The sequence below is a fragment of the Chiloscyllium punctatum genome, chromosome 10, assembly GCF_047496795.1.
Source record: "Chiloscyllium punctatum isolate Juve2018m chromosome 10, sChiPun1.3, whole genome shotgun sequence".
NCBI lineage: Eukaryota > Metazoa > Chordata > Chondrichthyes > Orectolobiformes > Hemiscylliidae > Chiloscyllium > Chiloscyllium punctatum.
The window spans coordinates 110166430-110185733 of record NC_092748.1 but is presented as its reverse complement, the minus strand read 5'-3'; the positions used below and the strand labels follow the sequence as shown (position 1 = coordinate 110185733).

At 44.8% G+C, this 19304-nt stretch overlaps 1 protein-coding gene across 4 annotated transcripts in view; it reads left to right on the top strand.

The window, feature by feature from the left end:
- adcy5 (adenylate cyclase 5) overlaps positions 1–19304 on the top strand; it is a 429739-nt gene that overhangs the window by 197781 nt on the left and 212654 nt on the right. For all 4 annotated transcript variants that reach the window (XM_072579926.1, XM_072579927.1, XM_072579925.1 and 1 more), the window contains exon 3: positions 6656–6777. In XM_072579926.1, coding sequence (XP_072436027.1) covers positions 6656–6777 — 122 coding nt within the window. The remainder of the gene's footprint in view (positions 1–6655; positions 6778–19304) is intronic.

Genomic DNA, 19304 nt, shown 5'->3' with positions numbered 1-19304 from the left:
ATTATGTCTGATCAGACGACATTCCTCACATCCACTTTCCTATGTTTTCCCCATAATCTTTGCTTCTCCTAACTGCCCTCTGAAATGGACTGGAGAGCCGAGGTAACAAATGCTGGCCTTGCGAGCAATGTCCGCATCCCACAGAAGAATTTAAAAAATGTAGTTTGCTAGGTCATTGAAGAAGGAGGCTAGTAGCTGCAAATTTAAAGGGAAGGAGAATGGTACCTGAGGAGAGGAAACAATGAACCACATCAGCCAACATGGGGACCAGAAAGGGGAGTTAGGTGGTCATCAGTTAGGGAGGACTGGGGCAATCAGAACAGCAGGACTTTATTAACATTGTGAGCCCAGGAAAGAGGATGAGGAGAGTGCTGGAGGAAACCTGAGCCCAGTGTAAGGAAGAACCTTAGGTACATCTTAATTTGCTGGACTCAGGAAGCGGAGGGATGTGGCAGAGGGTAGATGATTAGATGGTCTCAATCTAAGACGTCCGTAAGCTCTGGACACATGATGGTAGAGATAAGGGGAGGGAGAGGTGCGAGATGGTTGATAATGAAGACATTGCCTTTGCTTCCCATGGTGACCATGCAATAGTGAGTAGTTTTGGCAGAGGAGAGCAGGGAGCGAAGTTGGCGCTGAAGATGGATGAGGCACAGGGTTTTATTGGGGAAAATCGCTACAAAGGTTGGGGGTTGGAGAGCGAGTCAGTGTGGGGACCTGATTGCGTAGTTTGCTAGCTGAGGAACATAAAGATTTGAAGATGCTTAATTAGATATTAAAACATAATTCGACATTATATTGGCCTTATCTTCAAAAAAAAGTCTCCACTTGATCATTTGAAGTTGTTGATTAATTCAGGGTTTCTTTTGAACAACAAGGTTTAATTATCAGTAAACTGTAGTACACAGAGGGAAAAGTGGGTGTTGCTAATTGTGCTAAGTACCTGAATAATTCATAAATTACATGTATGATGAATGAATAATGAATATTCCTTGAATGCCTCTTCTGGATAAGTTAAATGAGCATACAATGAAAGCATTTAACTCTTAAAAAAGGTCAGCCTGCAATTCAGGTGTGAGAGGTGGACAAGAATCTGAATTGGGAAAGCATCAAATCTGCGAAGATTCACGTCTCCTGATCATTGAGGCATATAGCTTGGAAACTGAGCTTTCAATCCAACTGGTCCATGACAACTGTGTTCCCAAACCAAACTAGTCTCACTTGCCTGCACTTGGCCCATATCCCTGCAAACCTTTCCTATTCATGTACTTATCCAAATATCTTTTAACATGTTGTAACTATCTGCATCCACTACTTCCTGTGGCAGTTCATTCCACATATGAACCACACTCTGAAAAAAGAATCGGCCTTCTTAAATGTTTCTCCTCTCACCTTAAAAATATGCCCTCTAGTTTTGAACTCCCCACCTTAGGTGCTATTCACCTTATCTTTGCCCCAAATGATTTTATAAACCTCTATCTCGTCACCCCTCAACCTTCCACGCTCCTGTGAAAAACATTCCAGCTGTCTTTATAACTCAAACCGTCCATTCCTGGCAACATCCTGGCAAATCTTTTCTGAACCCTCTCCAAATTAATTATATCCTTCCTATAACAGGGCGATTAGAACTGCACAAAGTACTCCAGAGAAGGTCTCACCAACATCAGCACAACCTCAGTGTGACATCTCAATTCCTATGCTCAAAGGTCTGAGCAATGAAGGTCAGCTTGTTAAATGCTTTCTTAACCCTGTCTACATGTGACACAAACTTCAAAGAACTATGTACCTGAACCTCTAGGTCTCTGTGTTCAACAACACTACCCAGGACCCTACCATTAATTGTAAAAGCACTGCCTTTGTTTCACCATAGTTTAAGAGCTCGCATTTATTCAAATTAAACTCCATTTGCCACTCCGCAGCCTATTGACCCAATTAATCAAGATCTCTTTGCACTCTTAGGTAACCTTCTTCACCCTCAACTATACCACAGACTTTGGTGTCAACTGCAAACTTATAACCATGCCTCCTAAATTCTCAGCCAAATCGTTTATATAAACGACATAACAAAAGTGGACCCAATACCGATCCCTGTTGAACACCACTGTCATCAAAGGCCTCTGGTCCGAAAAACAACCCTCCACCACTGCCCTCTATCTCCTACTGTCAAGCTAATTTTGTACGCAATTCGCAAGCTCACCTTGAACCATATGAACTGCTGAATAGTCAGTATGAATGCCCAAGAAAGACAGGAGGAACAATTCCTCATTAACACCCATTACATCGACAGAAAGAAAAAGATAGCAAACACAGAGAATGCTGCAGGAACTCAACAGCCCTGGCAGCATTTGTGGAGAGAGAAGCAAGTTAATGTTTCAAATCTGGTATGACTCTTCAGAACTGATTGATTTCTTTCTCTCTTCATGGATGCTGCCATCTCTGCTGAGTTTCTCCAGCATTCTGTGTGCTTGTTTCAAATTTACAGTAATCACAGTGTTTTGCCTTCATTTAAGAATGAGATAAGAACTTTCATGACCTCAGTGTGTATCCTGAAGCACTTTGCAGCCGATATAGTGTAATAAATAGTGCAGTCTTGTTGAGGCCACACTTGGCATACTGTCCACTGCTTTTACAAAAGAGATAGAGGGGTGTTGGGAGATAATGTGACAGAGCTTTCCAGGACCGATACTAGAACTGGGAGATTATATCGGGAAAAACTGATGAAGTTGAGACAGAGAAAGAGCTGATGGATGATTTGGTAGATCTGATCATTTCATCTGATCGTCCTGCTCATTTCAATAGGGAAACCTTGAGGATTTTTTTTAATCAAGAGAGTGGTGAGGATGTGGAACTTGTAATCACAGGTAGTAGTTAAAGCAAATAGAATGGATGTATTTATTCCATTCCCACGTTTATTCTGCCCTGAGAGCTGGTACTTGGCCCATTGTCACTTGATGCTCATCTTGAAACATTTTCCTGGCATGGTTTTGTCGGTGGTGTTTTGCCATTGTCTTCTCGACTTAGGTAGGGCAAGGAGACAGGTCTTAAGTCAAACTGAGCTAGAAGGTGAATCAAACTTGCACTGTCAGCACTAATCTAGACCATGTGCAGACCATCAAAGCTAATCAGCCCTGCACCCATGCATTTGAGGATATACACAAGAAGGAGAAAGGGCTGGAAGGATATATTAATGGGTTAGATAAAGTTAGTGCAAAGAGATTTGTGTGGTGCATATGCATCAACATAGACACACTTAGCGGATTGGCCTATTTCTGTCCAGTAAATGATCAGTAAAAAGTGTTTTTGAAAGATAGTAATTTAATGGACAAATGGCAGAGTCCAGCCCAATGTCCTGTCCATTGTCGTCTAAACCAAACTGTCTGCTCATTATGATTTGGAGATGCCGGCGTTGGACTGTGGTGGACAAAGTTAAAAATCACACAACACGAGGTTATCATCTAACAGGTTTATTTGGAAGCACTAGCTTTTGGAGTGCTGCTCCTTCATCAGGTGGTTGAAGCTAGTGCTTCTAACTAAACCCATTGGACTATAACCTGGTGTTGTGTGATTTTTAACTCTGCTCATTATTACATACTTGTTTGTGGGATCTGTTGTGTGTGTACTGGCTGAAGAGTCATATGAGATGCTGCCAGATCTTTCTGAGTTTCTTTCTGTGTTTGTTTCAGAGTTCCAGCATCCACAGTATGTAGCTTTTACATAAAGACTGCAGTGTTTTCTACATATCAGCAGAGACTACATTACAAAATAAACTTGATTGGCTGTGAAACTCTCTGGGTCCTGCTGAGGTCATGAAACATGCAATATAATATATATTATTTTAAGAGCTGGTCAGTGGGTAGGAATCTTGCAGCAAATAACTCACCTCCTGAACCCCACCCTTTCCTCCTGAAAGTCGGTCCACTGTCTACAAGGCACAAGTCAGTAGTATGATGGAGTTCTCACTAGCCTCTGGGTGAGGACAACTCCAACAAGGCTCACAAAGCTCAACACCATTCTGGACAAAGCAGTCACTTGATTGGCACCACATCCACAAATATTTACTCCCTCCACCACTGACGCTCAGTAGCAACAGTACGTTTCATCTACAACATGCACTGTGGAAATTCACCAAAACTCTTCCAAACCCACGATCGCTGCTATCCAGAAAGTCAAGGACAGCACGCATGTGGTAACCTCATCACCTGCAAGGCGCACATCATCCTGACTTGGAAATATATCGCAGTTCCTTCAGTATGGCTGAGTCAAAATCCTGGAACTCGCCCACCTCCCCCCCCCCCCAACCAAATATCATTCTGGGTCTACCCACAGCACATGGAATGAAGCAGTTCAAGAATACACTTCACCACCACCTTCTCAAGGTCCAAAGAGCAATGCCCACATCCTTTGAAGGAATAGTAAATAAAAATAAACACTTTTCACAGCCAGATACAGCTTAGCTTGATTATAGAGTCATAGAATAGATCCTTTGACCAACTCATCCATGCCAACCGGGTTTCCTAAACTGAATCATACCATTTGCCTGCCTTTGGCCCATATTCTGCTAAAGCTTTCTTATCCATATACCTGTCCAAATGTCTTTTAAATGTTATAATTGTACTCGCCTCTGCCACTTCCTTTGGCAGCTCTTTCAGTACACACACCACCCTCTGTGTGAAAAATATGCCCCTCAGGACCTTTTTAAATCTTTCCGCTCTCATTTTAAACCTATGCCATATAATATTGGACTTCTCTACCTTTGGGAAAAGACCTTGGCTATTCCCTTTACAATAGACTTCAAGATTTTATAAACCTCTATAAGATTACCCTTCAGCCTCCGACACTCCAGGGAAAAATGTCCCAGACTGTCCATCCTCTCCTTATAGCTCAAACCCTCAAGTTTTGGTAACATCCTTGTAAATGTCTACAGGATGTAGTTGTCTACAGGAATAGTGTCAGAAGACTGGAGGATAACAAATGTGGTTCCCTTGTTCAAGAAGGGGAGTAGGGATAACCCTAGTAACTGTAGGCCGGTGAGTCTCACTTCTGTTGTGGGCAAAGACTTAGAGAGAATTGTAAGGGATAGGATTTATGAACATCTGGATAGGAATAATGTGATCAAGGATAGTCAGCATGGTTTTGTGAAGGGCAGGTCGTGCCTCACAAACCTTATTGAATTCTTTGAGAAGGTGACTAAGGAGGTGGATGAGGGTAAAGCGGTAGATGTGGTGTATATGGATTTTAGTAAGGCGTTTGATAAGGTTCCCCATGGTAGGCTACTGCAAAAAATACGGAGGTATGGCATTGAGGGTGAGTTGGAGGTTTGGATTAGGAATTGGCTGGCTGGAAGGAGACAGAGGGTAGTAGTTGATGGTAAAGGTTCATCTTGGAGTGCAGTTACAAGCGGTGTTCCGCAAGGATGTGTTTTTGGACCATTACTGTTTGTCATTTTTATAAATGACCTGGAGGAGGGGCTAGAAGGTTGGGTGAGCAAGTTTGCGGATGATACGAAAGTCGGTGGAGTTGTTGACAGTGAGGAAGGATGTGTCAGGTTACAGCGGGATATACATAAGCTACAGAGCTGGGCAGAAAGGTGGCAAATGGAGTTCAATGTGGGTAAGTGTGAGGTGATTCACTTTGGTATGAGTAACAAAAAGATGGGGTACTGGGCTAATGGTCGGATACTTGGTAGTGTAGATGAGCAGAGGGATCTTGGTGTCCATGTACACAGATCTCTGAAAGTTGCCACCCAGGTAAATAGTGCGGTGAAGAAGGCATATGGCGTACTGGGCTTTATTGGTAGAGGAATTGAGTTCCAGAGTCCTGAGGTCATGTTGCAGTTGTATAAGACTCTGGTGCAGCCGCGTCTGGAGTATTGTGTGCAGTTTTGGTCGCCATACTATAGGAAGGATGTGGAGGCACTGGAACGGGTGCAGAAGAGGATTACCAGGATGTTGCCTGGTATGGTAGGAAGATCGTATGAGGAAAGGCTGAGGCACTTGGGGCTGTTTTCATTGGAGAAAAGAAGGTTTAGGGGTGACTTGATAGAGGTGTACAAGATGATTAGGGGTTTAGATAGGGTTGACCATGAGAACCTTTTTCCACGTATGGAGTCAGCTATTACGAGGGGGTATAGCTTTAAATTAGGGGATGGTAGGTATAGGACAGATGTTAGGGGTAGATTCTTTACTCAGTGAGTCGTGAGTTCATGGAATGCTCTGCCAGTAGCAATGGTGGACTCTCCCTCTTTATGGGCATTTAAACGGGCACTGGATAGGCATATGGAGGATAGTGGGCTAGTGTAGATTAGGTGGGCTTGGATCGGCGCAGCATCGAGGGCCAAAGGGCCTGTACTGCGCTGTATTGTTCTATGTTCTATGTTCTAAATCTTTTTTTGCATCCTGTCCAGTTTAATTACATGCTTACTACAACAGGGCAACAACATTGTGACTCATTTGAGCAGATCAGGTGGTTTGCTGTTCTAGATTCTCTCATGGACTTTTTTAATTGAGAAGCCTGCATGGATAGAATCAACTTTGGTTAGACACCATTCATCGACTGTGATCCCAGGTGTCTGCAACATGTTTGGGAGCAAAAGTGAGGATATTTATCTTTTGCGTTCGAGTCTGTCTGACCATTTAAATTACTCCTCCCCATACAGGAACGTCTTCTGTTGTCAGTACTTCCGAGGCATGTTGCCATGGAGATGAAGGCCGATATTAATGCCAAGCAAGAGGATATGATGTTCCACAAGATTTATATACAGAAGCATGACAACGTCAGGTAGGTAATATGTCTCAGCTTGGCCTCTGTGGCCAGTTCATCAATACCAGTGCACTTTGTAGAGGAATCCAAACAGGCAGTGACTGTTTTTTTTTAGTTCAGAGGGACCTATACAGTTGTGTCCCCTGAGGGAGTGGTAATTAGATTACATCTGTTTTCGATGTTTACTTATGCCATGAACCTGGGTGTAATGCCAGGCATATTATCTAAATGGTGCGAGATTGAAGAGTTCACAGATGTGGAGGGATCTGTGCAACTTAGAAGTTTAGAAGCATCGAAAATAGGAGCAGGAGTGGGCCGTTCCACCCTTCAAGCTTGCTGTAACTATTCAATCGGACTGTGGCTGATCATCCAACTCAGTATCCTGTTCCCGTTTTCACACTGTATCCTTTAGCCCGAAGAGCTATATCTACATATTTCTTGAAAGTCTTCAATGCTTTGGTCTCAACATTTTGGCAGAGAATTGCACAGGCTCATCAATCTCTGAAGAAATCTCTCCTCATTTCTGCCCTGATAGGTTTGCCCCTTCTCCTTTGACTGTGACTCCTGGTTCTGGATTTCCTGGTATTCAAGAGAATCCTTTCTGCATCTATTCTGTCTCACCTTGTTAGAATTATACAGCTTTTATGATGCATGAATTGTAAAAGATGTAGGAAGTAATTAGGAAGGAGTGTTATTTATTGCAGGGTGGATTTGAATATAAAATAGGGGGGTTACGCTTTGGTTACAGTTCACAATTATAGTTTTGAAGGATAGGTTAGATTTAAGTTAAAGTGCAGAGATTTAGGGTGAAATGTAAGGAAAATTCTTTTCACTGGGACTGTGGTGAGAATCTTAAACTCATTGCCTGTAAGGATAATAGATTTAGAAACCTTCACAATATTTAGTAAGTGTTTAGATGTACTTCAACGCTCACTTGCACTGTCAAGATATATCGGCTCAGTGCTGGAAAATGGGATTAGAATAGTTAGGTGAGTTGCTTTTGACTGGTGCAGACTTGATGGGCTGAAGGGCCTTTTCCTGCGCTGTAGACCCTTATGACCCTATAACATTTAATGTTGCTGCGAGGTTTGTATCTACTGGACTTCAGAAGATGAACAGATGAGTTGATTGAGACATTGAAGATCATGATTGGCCTTCATGGGATAGATTTGGAGAAGATATTTTCTCTTGTGGATGAATCCAGAATCAGGGATAACCACTTAAGACAGAGATAAGGAACTTTTTATTTCTTGCACGTGGTCATGAGTCTTTGGAACTCTATTCTTCAAAAGACAATGGAAGCAGAGTCCCTGAATATATTTAAGGCAGATTCTTCATAAGCAAGAGGTAAGTGTTATGAAAAATAGATGGGAAGGTGGAGCAATCCGATCAATCATAATCTTATGGACTGGTAGAGCAGGCTTGAGGGGCCAAGTGGCCTACTCCTGCCTCTATTTCATATATCCATAAGGCACATCTTCAAACCAGCGGACATAGAAGTTTGGCGACGTAATAAACAATGAGGAATACAGAAAGTGTAGTGATTGTAATAATCAGCTGGGTGGACCTCATCAAATATAAATTCCCTGATTAGGGCTGTTAATCTGCTCCCATCAGGGAGCCCTGGCTGACAGATAATAAAATCTGTATTAGATGTTCTGACACTCTGAGAGCTGGCTCTGAGGGAGCTGGACCAGTGTCAAGGACTTTCCATGTGTAAATAAAATGTGACTTGGTGACAGGATACTGGCCTCTGTGGAGGTAATTTAGTGGGGACGAAAGTAAGCTCCTGAAGAAACTCATTTGCAGTAGTCATCTTTGAGTTGGGGTAAGGATATCTGGCATCATGCCATTACTTGGGAAGCTTGACTCATGTGACCCTGCAGCTAAAGACTGGATCCAGTATGTGGTTAGAATGTGATATTTTTTTCAGGTGAATTACATTGGGGCAGGTGAAAAACAATGAGTAATTCTCCTGACAGCTTGTGGACCTGCGGCTTTTTCAGTTATTAGGAGCCTGACATTTCTTGAGGGGCCAGATATTAAAATCTTTCTCGAGTTGACGGATTTAGTTAAGGAATATTATGACCCTAAAACACCCTTAATTCTGATACGCTGTCGTTTTTATTCAACAATTCGAGAATCAGGGGAATGCAAATCAGGATTTTTGACTAGGTTTAGGTGATTGGCAGAGGCATGTGACTTTGTTTTAACCATTAAAGAGATGCTTAGAGACTGGTTGGTAAATGGGATGAATAATGTAATCATGCAAAAGCACCTATAAGCGAAGCCCAATTGGACCTCAAATAGGAGAAAGTGAGGACTGCAGAAGCTGGAGGTTAGACAAAAGAGTGAAGTGCTGGAAAAGCACAGCAGGTCAGACACCATCAGTAAAGTTTTATGATGAAGGGCTTATGCCCAAAACGTCAATTCTCCTGCTCCTCGGATTCTGCCTAACCTGCTGTGCTTTTCCAGTACCACACTCTCGACTCTGAACTTCAAATAGGAACTATAATTGGCTTTATCATTGGAAAATGTGGCAAGTGGAACTTATGAGTTGCAGGGTATTTTGATGGAAATGGACCTCCTCGCCAATCTGACTGAGCTTGAGGAACAGCACTTGAATGAAGGCAATTGCTTTGCCACACTCAGGATGTATCTGAACAGAGGAGCTCTAAGTTAACCCACAGCAAAAGTCCAAAACAAAGCCAAGCCTCGGCCAAATGGTTAAAATTTACTTCAGAATCCAGGCAGGGATGTCATTATAGTTGATGCTGGTGTGCAGACTTGAGACAGCAAAAGAGTGTCACTAGGCCTGAATTGAGTAAGAGGCTGGTATACAGGAGAGTTCACACTCTGGAAAGTCCACCTACATCTGGTTTGGAACTGTTAAAATGCTTAGTAACATCCAGGTCAGAAGCAATCAAAATAAATGTCTGGTTAAATGGTCACCCAATTCTAATGGAGATCAATACCGGTGCGGCCGGTTCAGCGATCTCAGAATCAGTCTTTAACAAAATTCGTTCTGGAATTCAACTCTTCAGTTTGTGTAAGTCCTTGGCTAGCCTGGGGAACCTTTATAGATTAATAGAACTACTTTGATTCCGGTCTCTTTTAAGAAGCAGCTGGTTCAGTTCCCAGTGATTGTAGTAAATGGCTCGGGCCATTTGATGGAGTGAAACTGGTTGAGAACGATTCACCTAGATTAGTTCAATATTTTTCCATTAGGGAATGGCTACCTGAGTGAGGTCAGAATTAAATACCCAGAAGTCTTCCACGAAGTCCTGGGGACTATCAAAGAAGACAAGACCACCTTGCGTGTTGACCAGGAAGCAATTCCACAACGCTACAAGGCCTGCCCAGTGCCATTTGCCTTACAGGCAGAAATAGAGGCAGCAATCAAGAAGGCTGGAAAGTGAAGGAACCATCAAAGTCGTCCGGTTTGCAGAATGGGAAGCACCAGTCATACCAATTGTGAAGTGGGACAGTCAGTTCACCTTTATGGGGATTTTAAAAAAAATGATAAACTGCTTTTTACAGCTGGATAAATACCCAATCCTCGATAGATGATTTACATGCAAATCTGGTGGTGGCAGGGGGTGCTGGTCCTTCACGAAGATGGACATGAGCCACACTTAATTGCGGTTGTGGTTAGATGAGGATTCTCAGAAGTGTGCTGCAACTAATGCCCATATGGGACTATAATTTAGGGTATTATCAGCCCATGCCATTTTGCGGTGGATGATGCAGAACATTTTACAAGCTCTAACCCTAGTCACCATTTATTTAGATGATGTGCTAACAGGGAAGACCAATAAAGAGCACTTAGAGAACTTTGACATAGTTCTTAGACACTTCTCCCCAGTGGGCGCATGACTAAGAAGGGAAAAAAATGTATGTTCCAGGCATCACAAGGGACCTACTTGGGCTACAGAGTTAACAAGAGTTAACAAGTGAAGCTTAGGCCGACCCAATTAATATGGGAAGTTCATTCATAACCTGGCCTCTTTTCTAGCACTCCTAAAAATGGGTCAGCCTTGGAAATGGTCGCATGGCCAAGCCTTAACTTTCAGGGAAGTGAAGAAATAGCTATCATCCTCCTGATCCCAAGTGAGATCTGGTATTGACATGTGATGCCCCCCTACATGGCATCATAGGTGGCCTAATGGAGAGGAATGCCCAATAATGTATGCGTACAGGACTTCGGCTAATGCAGAGTGTAAGTACGCCCAAATACCAAAGGAAGGTTTGGTGGTCATGTTAGGAGTCAGGAAGTTCCACCAATGCCTTTATGAATGTAAATTTGAAATAATAATGGATCACAAATCCCTGCTAGGTCCACTTAAAGAGGACAAGGCAGTGCTGCCTGTAGCTTCAGACCGAATTCAGTGGTGAGCACAAATACTAAGTGCATATAATTACAAATTGGAACTCTGTCTGGGAGGCCAGTTATTGAAAACAGATGCATTGAGCTGCGTCCTACTGGCAGAAACTGGCATTGGTAATTCTGCCACTGGAAGAGTCCATTGTGGTTTTAAATTCCCTGGATACACTTGCATTCACCGCTGACATTCTCAGTCTTTGGATGCCGAAAGATTCGGTCCTGGCAAAACTGAATCAGTTGGTGGTGACGGGGAAAACAAAGGGCTTTCACAATCAATATTAAAACCTTTTTGGATTCGGAGAGACCAGATCACGTAGAGGATGACATATTATTATGGGGAGCAAGAGTGATTTCCCTGAGCAAAGGTCACTGCCACATATTGTCTGAACTCCACTAGGGTCATCCAGGGATTTCCAAAAGGAAGATGTTCGCAGGAGGTTATGTCTTGTGGCCAGACTTGATTGCAAACATAGCCATGTGGATAAGGCGGTGCCCAGAGTGCCATTAAGGACAAAAGTTACCACCAGCAGCTCCTCCATATCCAGGGAAATGGCCAGGTAAACCCTGGACTCGGTTACCCATTCGACTGTGCAGTTCCTTTCATGGGCTGAATGTTCTTAGTCATTGTAGGTGCTCACTCAAGGTGGTTGGACGTGCATAGAGTTCTTTCAACAAACATGGGAACAACGATAGAAAAACTGTGCGCATCTTTTGCATCACATGGACTCCTGGGAGTGCTGGCCAATAATAGGGCATCATTCACCAGCAGGGAATTTGAATATTTCCTGAAGTCGAATCAATTCGACACAAAAGGACAGATCCAAACCATCCATCGTCTAATAATCAGGCAGAAAGAGCAGTCCAAACTTTAAAGGCATGCTTAGAGAAACAGCCGTTGAAAATGTGTTGCTGGGAAAGCGCAGCAGGTCAGGCAGCATACAAGGAGCAGGAGAATTGACGTTTCGGGCATAAGCCCTTCTTCAGGAATGAGGAAAGTGTGTCCAGCAGGCTAAGACAAATGATAGGGAGGAGGGACTTGGGGGAGGGGCGTTGGAAATGCGATAGGTGGAAGGAGGTCAAGGTGAGGGTGATAGGCCGGAGTGGGGGTGGGGGCGGAGAGGTCAGGAAGAAGATTGCAGGTTAGGAAGGCGGTGCTGTGTTTGAGGGATTTGACTGAGACAAGGTGGGGGGAGGGGAAATGAGGAAACTGGAGAAATCTGAGTTCATCCCTTGTGGTTGGAGGGTTCCTAGGCGGAAGATGAGGCGCTCTTCCTCCAACCGTCGTGTTGCTATGGTCTGGCGATGGAGGAGTCCGAGGACCTGCATGTCCTTGGTGCAGTGGGAGGGGGAGTTGAAGTGTTGAACCACGGGGTGTTTGGGTTGGTTGGTGCGGGTGACCCAGAGGTGTTCTCTGAAACGTTCCGCAAGTAGGCGGCCTGTCTCCCCAATATAGAGGAGGCCACATCGGGCGCAGCGGATGCAATAAATGATGTGTGTGGAGGTGCAGGTTAATTTGTGGCAGATATGGAAGGATCCCTTGGGGCCTTGGGGGGAAGTAAGGGGGGAGGTGTGGGCGCAAGTTTTGCATTTCTTGCAGTTGCAGGGGACGGTGCCAGGAGTGGAGGTTGGGTTGGTGGGGGGTGTGGACCTGACGAGGGAGTCACGGAGGGAGTGGTCTTTTCGGAACGCTGATAGGGGAGGGGACGGAAATATAGGGGAGGGGTGGTGGGGTCCATTTGGAGGTGGCGGAAATGACGGCAGATGATAGGAGGTTGGTGGGGTGGTAGGTGAGGACCAATGGGGTTCTGTCCTTGTGGCGATTGGAGGGGTGGGGCTCAAGGGCGGAGGAGCGGGAAGTGGAGGAGATGCGGTGGAGAGTATCGTCAACTACGTCTGGGGGGAAATTGCGGTCTTTGAAGAAGGAGGCCATCTGGGTTGTACGGTATTGGAACTGGTCCTCCTGGGAGCAGATGCGGCGGAGATGAAGGAATTGGGAATATGGGATGGCGTTTTTACAGGGGACAGGGTGGGAGGGGGTGTAGTCTCGGTAGCTGTGGGAGTCGGTCGGTTTATAGTAAATGTCCGTGTTGATTCGGTCGCCCGAGATAGAAATGGAAAGGTCTAGGAAGGGGAGGGAGGAGTCTGAGACGGTCCAGGTGAATTTGAGGTTTGGGTGGAAGGTGTTGGTAAAGTGGATGAACTGTTCAACCTCCTCGTGGAAGCATGAGGCAGCTCCTCCATCGCCAGAGCAGGCCCTTGGACTCCTCCATCGCCAGACCATAGCAACACGACGGTTGGAGGAAGAGCGCCTCATCTTCCGCCTAGGAACCCTCCAACCACAAGGGATGAACTCAGATTTCTCCAGTTTCCTCATTTCCCCTCCCCCCACCTTGTCTCAGTCAAATCCCTCGAACTCGGCGCCGCCTTCCTAACCTGCAATCTTCTTCCTGACCTCTCCACCCCCTGACCTGCTGTGCTTTTCCAGCACCACTCTAATCTTGGTTCTATCTTTCTGTCAAGTGTTGAAGTTACCTCTGAATCTGAGATGGACACGGCAGATCTCGCTGTATTAAAGCATTTGCTGTCTGAAGAGAAGAGTGAATTTCTTGCTGAGGTGCTCTGGGTGCAAGAGCCAAGCTCCTTTGCGTTCCACGCTGTCCGTATCCGATACAGAGTCAGAGTAACCTGATCGGGTGCAGACCTATCACCCTCACCTTAACTCCTTCCACCTATCGCATTTCCAATGCCCCTCCCCCAAGTCCCTCCTCCCTACCTTTTATCTTAGCCTGCTGGACACACTTTCCTCATTCCTGAAGAAGGGCTTATGCCCGAAACGTCGTTTTTCCTGCTCCTTGGATGCTGCCTGACCTGCTGTGCTTTTCCAGCACCACTCTAATCTTGGTTCTATCTTTCTGTCAAGTGTTGAAGTTACCTCTGAATCTGAGATGGACACGGCAGATCTCGCTGCATCAAAGCATTTGCTGTCTAAAGAGGAGAGTGAATTTCTTGCTGAGGTGCTCTGGGTGCAAGAGCCAAGCTCCTTTGCATGACACGCTGTCCGTGTCCGATACAGAGTCAGAGTAACCTGATTGGGTGCAGAAAAAACACCCCAGCAAGTGCCACAAGAAAAAGGACTGGCATATATCCTCAGACGCATAAGGGTTAGGATGTAATGATTGTAATAAGGTTAGCCAGATAGACCTCATAGAATATGAGTTCTCTGATTGGGGTTGTACATCTGGTTTGACAGATTACAAGAGGTGTGTCAGACATTCTGACACTGAGAGTTGGATGTGAGGGAGCTGGACCAGTGTCAAGCACTTTCTATATGTAAATAATGAGCGACTTGGTGAAGGGACACCAGCCTCTGTGGAGTTACTTCAGAAAGAAATTTTTACCACTGAACATTTACCACTGAAATGGGTAGGACACAGATCCATAAAATTTAATGCAGAGGAATACTCAGTGAAGAAAAAGTGTTTTTTCACCATCAACTTCCAGAAAGGGAGCAGTACATGGAATTTGCTAATAACTTCCACCCTGCTCTCAAATTCACTTGGTCTATATTGGACACCTCCCTCCCCTTTCTTGACCTCTCTGTTTCCATGCAGCGAAATCACTGCTCTCCTTGGATCCTGCCTAAACTGCTGTGCTCTTCCAGCACCACTAATCCAGAATCTGGTTTCCAGCATCTGCAGTCATTGTTTTTACCTCTCTGTTTCCATCTCGGGCGACTCATTGAAGAAAAAGTGTTTGGACTCACTGCTCTAAACATCTGCCCCCGCTAACATAATAAAGATAGGGCCCCCCTTGTCCTCACTTAGCAACCCACCAGCTTCCACTCCAATGTATCATCCTGAAATACCCCCACCAAATTAGACCTCTCCACCCAGAACATCTTGCCTTCCACAAGGACTGTTCCCTTCGACACTGCCTGGTTCATGCCACACTCTCCACCAACCCCTGGTACCTTCCCCTGTAAGCAAAAAAGATGTAACACCTGCCCATACATACCTTACTTCACCCCCAACCAGGGCCCAAAACAGTCTTTCCAGGTGGGATAGAGGTTCACCTGCATCTCTTCCAACTATTCTATTGTATCTGGTGCTCCCGATGCAGTCTTCTCTAAACTGGTGAGATCCAACGTAAACTAGGTGTTCTTTTTACAGAGCATCTTTGCTGTGCCTGAAGTGGCCAGCCTGATCTGCTGGTCACCGCCCATTTCAATTCCCCCTCCCACTCCCGCTCTGACATGTCTATCCTCCTCCATTACCACAGTGAATCCGACTGCACATTTGAAGAAATAACATGTCATCTTCTGCCTGGGCGTCTACAGCCCAGAGGACCTAACACTGAGTTCTCAAATTTCAAATAAAGTTTCCACTATTTATAGCCCCGCCTCCTCCCTTCCATTCCACCTACCGACACTTTCTTCCAGCTACCAATCAGATTCAGCCCTCCCATCGCCAAGCCAGCTCATACCCCTACCTGTGTTCACCTATCACTACCTCAACATTCTGCTACTCTCCCCACCCTCACTATTATCTAGAGCTGCCCCTACACCAACATCTAGACCTGGAGAAGAGTTATACCCAAAATGTTGACTTCTCCACCTCCTGATGCTGCTTGGCTTGCGTGTTCTTCCAGCATCCTGCCAGTCTACTTTGGATTCCAGCATCTGCAGTTTCTTTTATCTCCAAACTTCATGCCCAGGTTTGGCAGGACTGCAGAGCTTAGATCTGATCCATTGGTAGTGGGATTGTTTAGTCCTGTAACCTGCTGCTTCTGCAGTTGGGATGCAGTAGTCCTGTTTGGTAGCTTCACCAGCTTGATACCTCATTTTTGGGTGGGCCCAGTGCTGTCCTGCACTCTTTATTGAACAGGGTTGATTGCCTGGCTTGATGGTAATGGTGGATATGCAGGGCCATGAGATTGCAGATTGTGATTTAGTATAATTCTTCTTCTGATGCCCACCTCATGGATGCCCAGTCTTGCACTGCTAGATCCATTCAATGCCTATTCCGTTTACAACAGTGATCATGCCACATAACACGATGAATGGTATTCTTGGTGTAAAGGCAGAACTTTGTCTCTACAGGAACTGTACAGTAGTTGCTCTTACCAATACTGTCAAGGACGGATGTACCTGTGCCAGGCAGATTGGTGAGAATTAGGCCACATATGGCTTTACCTCTTCTTGGTAATTTCATCACCTGCTGCAGATCCAGTCTAGCAGCAATGTCCTTTAAGACCATACCAGCTTGATCAGTAGAGCTGCTGCCAAAGTGTTCTTAGTAATGGACATTGAAGTCCCCCGTCCAAAGTACATTCTGGCCCTTGCCACCCGCAATGCTTCCTCCAAGTGTTGTTTGACATGGAGGAGTACTGGTTCATCAGCCAAAGGAGGACAGTATATGGTAATGAGCAGGATGTTTACTTGCATAATCGACCTGATGCCATAACACTTCATGGAATGTAGAATCAGTGCTGAGCGCTCCCAGGCAGGTCCCTTCAAACTGTACGCTATTGCGCTACCATCTCTGCTAGGTCTGTCTTGATAGTGGAACAGGACATACTCAGGGATAGTGATGGTGGTGTCTGGGGCATTATTTGTAAGGTCTGATTCTATGAGTATGACTATGTCAGACTGTTGCTTGACAACAATGTGGGACAGCTCCCCCAATTTTGGCACAAGTGCCCAGTAAGAAGGGCATGGCTGTTTGCCGATGTCATTTTTGGTCCCGAGGTTGATGCCTGGTGGACCATCCAGCCTTCACCTGCACTAGCCTTCACCACCTGAAGATTAAGTCATCTAGTGACAGTAAGAATGAAAGGGTGACTTAAGAGAATAAGAATGGTGTCCAGATTCTGGATTAGTGGTGCTGGAAGAGCACAGCAGTTCAGCAGCATGCTCCTTGGATACTGCCTGAACTGCTGTGCTCTTCCAGCATCACTAATCCAGAATCTGGTTTCCAGCATCTGCAGTCATTGTTTTCACCAAGAATGATGTCCAGTTGAGCTGTTAAGGGATGGGTGAAGGGGTGTGGGGGAGTCAGCTGAGAATGGGGTGCATGTGTGGCTGGCACTGTCATAGAGGCCTACAGCATGGAAGCAGGCCCTTTGGTCCAATGTGTCCATGCTGCCCAGTTTTCACAATTTAAACTAATCCCATTTGCCCGCATTTGGTCTCTATCCCTCCATACCTATCCCATCCATGTACCTATCTAAATGTTTCTTAAACAATGGAATTCCACTCTCTTCCATCACTATCTCTGGCAGCCTGTTCCAGGCATTCACCATCCTCTGGGTGAAACAATTGTCCCTCTGGACCCTTTTGTATCTTTCCCCTTTCACCTTAAACCTATGTCCTCGAGTTTCAGACTTCCCTACCATGGGGAAAAGGCTATCTGCCTTTTCTCTGCCTCTCATGATTTTCATGGAGTTTGATGGGGGTGAACCAGGAGGTTCAGACACTACAGAGAAAAATGTCTATGCTGTGTTATTCAGCCAGTTCTATTCCTGGTCTCTGTGTGATGAGCTACATTCCCAGCTGGAATGCTATTAGACATTGAGAATGTCGGACAGAGACGAAGTCACATTGTAGAGAAGAATAGAGGAACTAGCCACAGGGATCTTGCATAAAGAACATTGACTTCAGTGAGATCTTGGTTTCTTGAAACTTCAAGCAGCTTAGTATTCTGAGCAGTACTCTTGAGTTCTGAAACTCCACAATATAATAAGGTGACCTTCTATCTTTTGTATTTTTTGGAAGAAAGGGAGGTTTTGGCCTATAGTGTTATCGATAGACTATTAATCAAGTGATCCAGGTACTGGTATGGAGTCTGGGGTTTGAATACCATTATGGTAGATGGTAGAATTTGAATTGAAGTTTTAAAAATTAAGAGTCTAATGAAGATCATAAAATGATTTTCAGGGGAAAAAAATCCCCATCTGGTTCACACAATATCCTTTAGGAAACTGCTATGCTTACTGGATCTGACTTATATGTGACTTCAGACCCACAGCAATTTAGTTGACTCTTACCTGTTCTCTGGCAGTTAGGGATAGGTGATATATGCTGGTCTGGCAGCAAACCCACATCCTGTGAATAAAAGATAATGTTTGTCCTTGTGAGAATAAAGCTATTGAGCGCTTTTATGATGACAAGGAATAGGAAGACTTGTATTTATATAGTTAAAAATCACACAACACCAGGTTATAGTCCAACAGGTTTAATTGGAAGCACTAGCTTTCGGAGCGACGCTCCTTCATCAAGTGGTTGTGGAGGACACAATTGTAAGGCACACAATTTGTAGCAAAAGTTTACAGTGGGATGTAACTGAAATTATACATTGAAGAAGTACTTTGATTGTCTGTTGAGTCTTTTATCTGTTCGAATACCGTGATAGTTTCACTTCTTGCATGTGTAAATCACAAAACATTTTTTTTAAAGTTGCATTCTCAGGTTAACTGTAACAATTGGTGTTAGCTAGACAATATGTTGAAAGTGTTAGCCCTCTGTGTTCTCTGTCTATGCCATGATATTTAGACTGATTCTAATCTAAAAAGTGAGATAACAGAGTTTTACATGAATTCATGCAGTTTTTGAGCAAAGTACAATGTAACTCTGCAAGTACAAATTCACCCCACAAACGTACGTGTGTGTGTGTGTGTCTGTCTGTCTGTCTGGGTTGGGGGTTTGTGAGTGTGAGAGAGAGTGTGGATGTGTGTGTATGTGAGTGTACAGTTTATTAAGTCTGTGAGGGGGGTGCATGTGTGAGTGTGGGAGTGTGTGTGTCTGTAAGGGTGTGTGTGAGTATCTGTGTGCATGTCTGTATATGTGTGTCCGTGTGTATGTGTTTGTGTAGGAGTGCCTGTGTGTGTGTGAGTAGGAGTGTCTGTGTGTGTGTAGTGCAATGGTGGTCACCTGTAATGTGACATGAACCCAAGGTCCCAGTTGAGGCCCTCCCTATGGGGACCGAACTTAGCTTTCAGCCTCTGCTCGGCCACTTTTCTCTGCTGCCTGCCCCGAAGTCCGCCTTGGAGGATGGTCACCCGAAGGTCCGAAGGCGAATGTCCTGGACCACTGAAGTGTTCCCCAACTGGGAGGGAACACTTCTGTCTGCTGATTGTTGTGCGGTGCCCATTCATCCGTTACTGT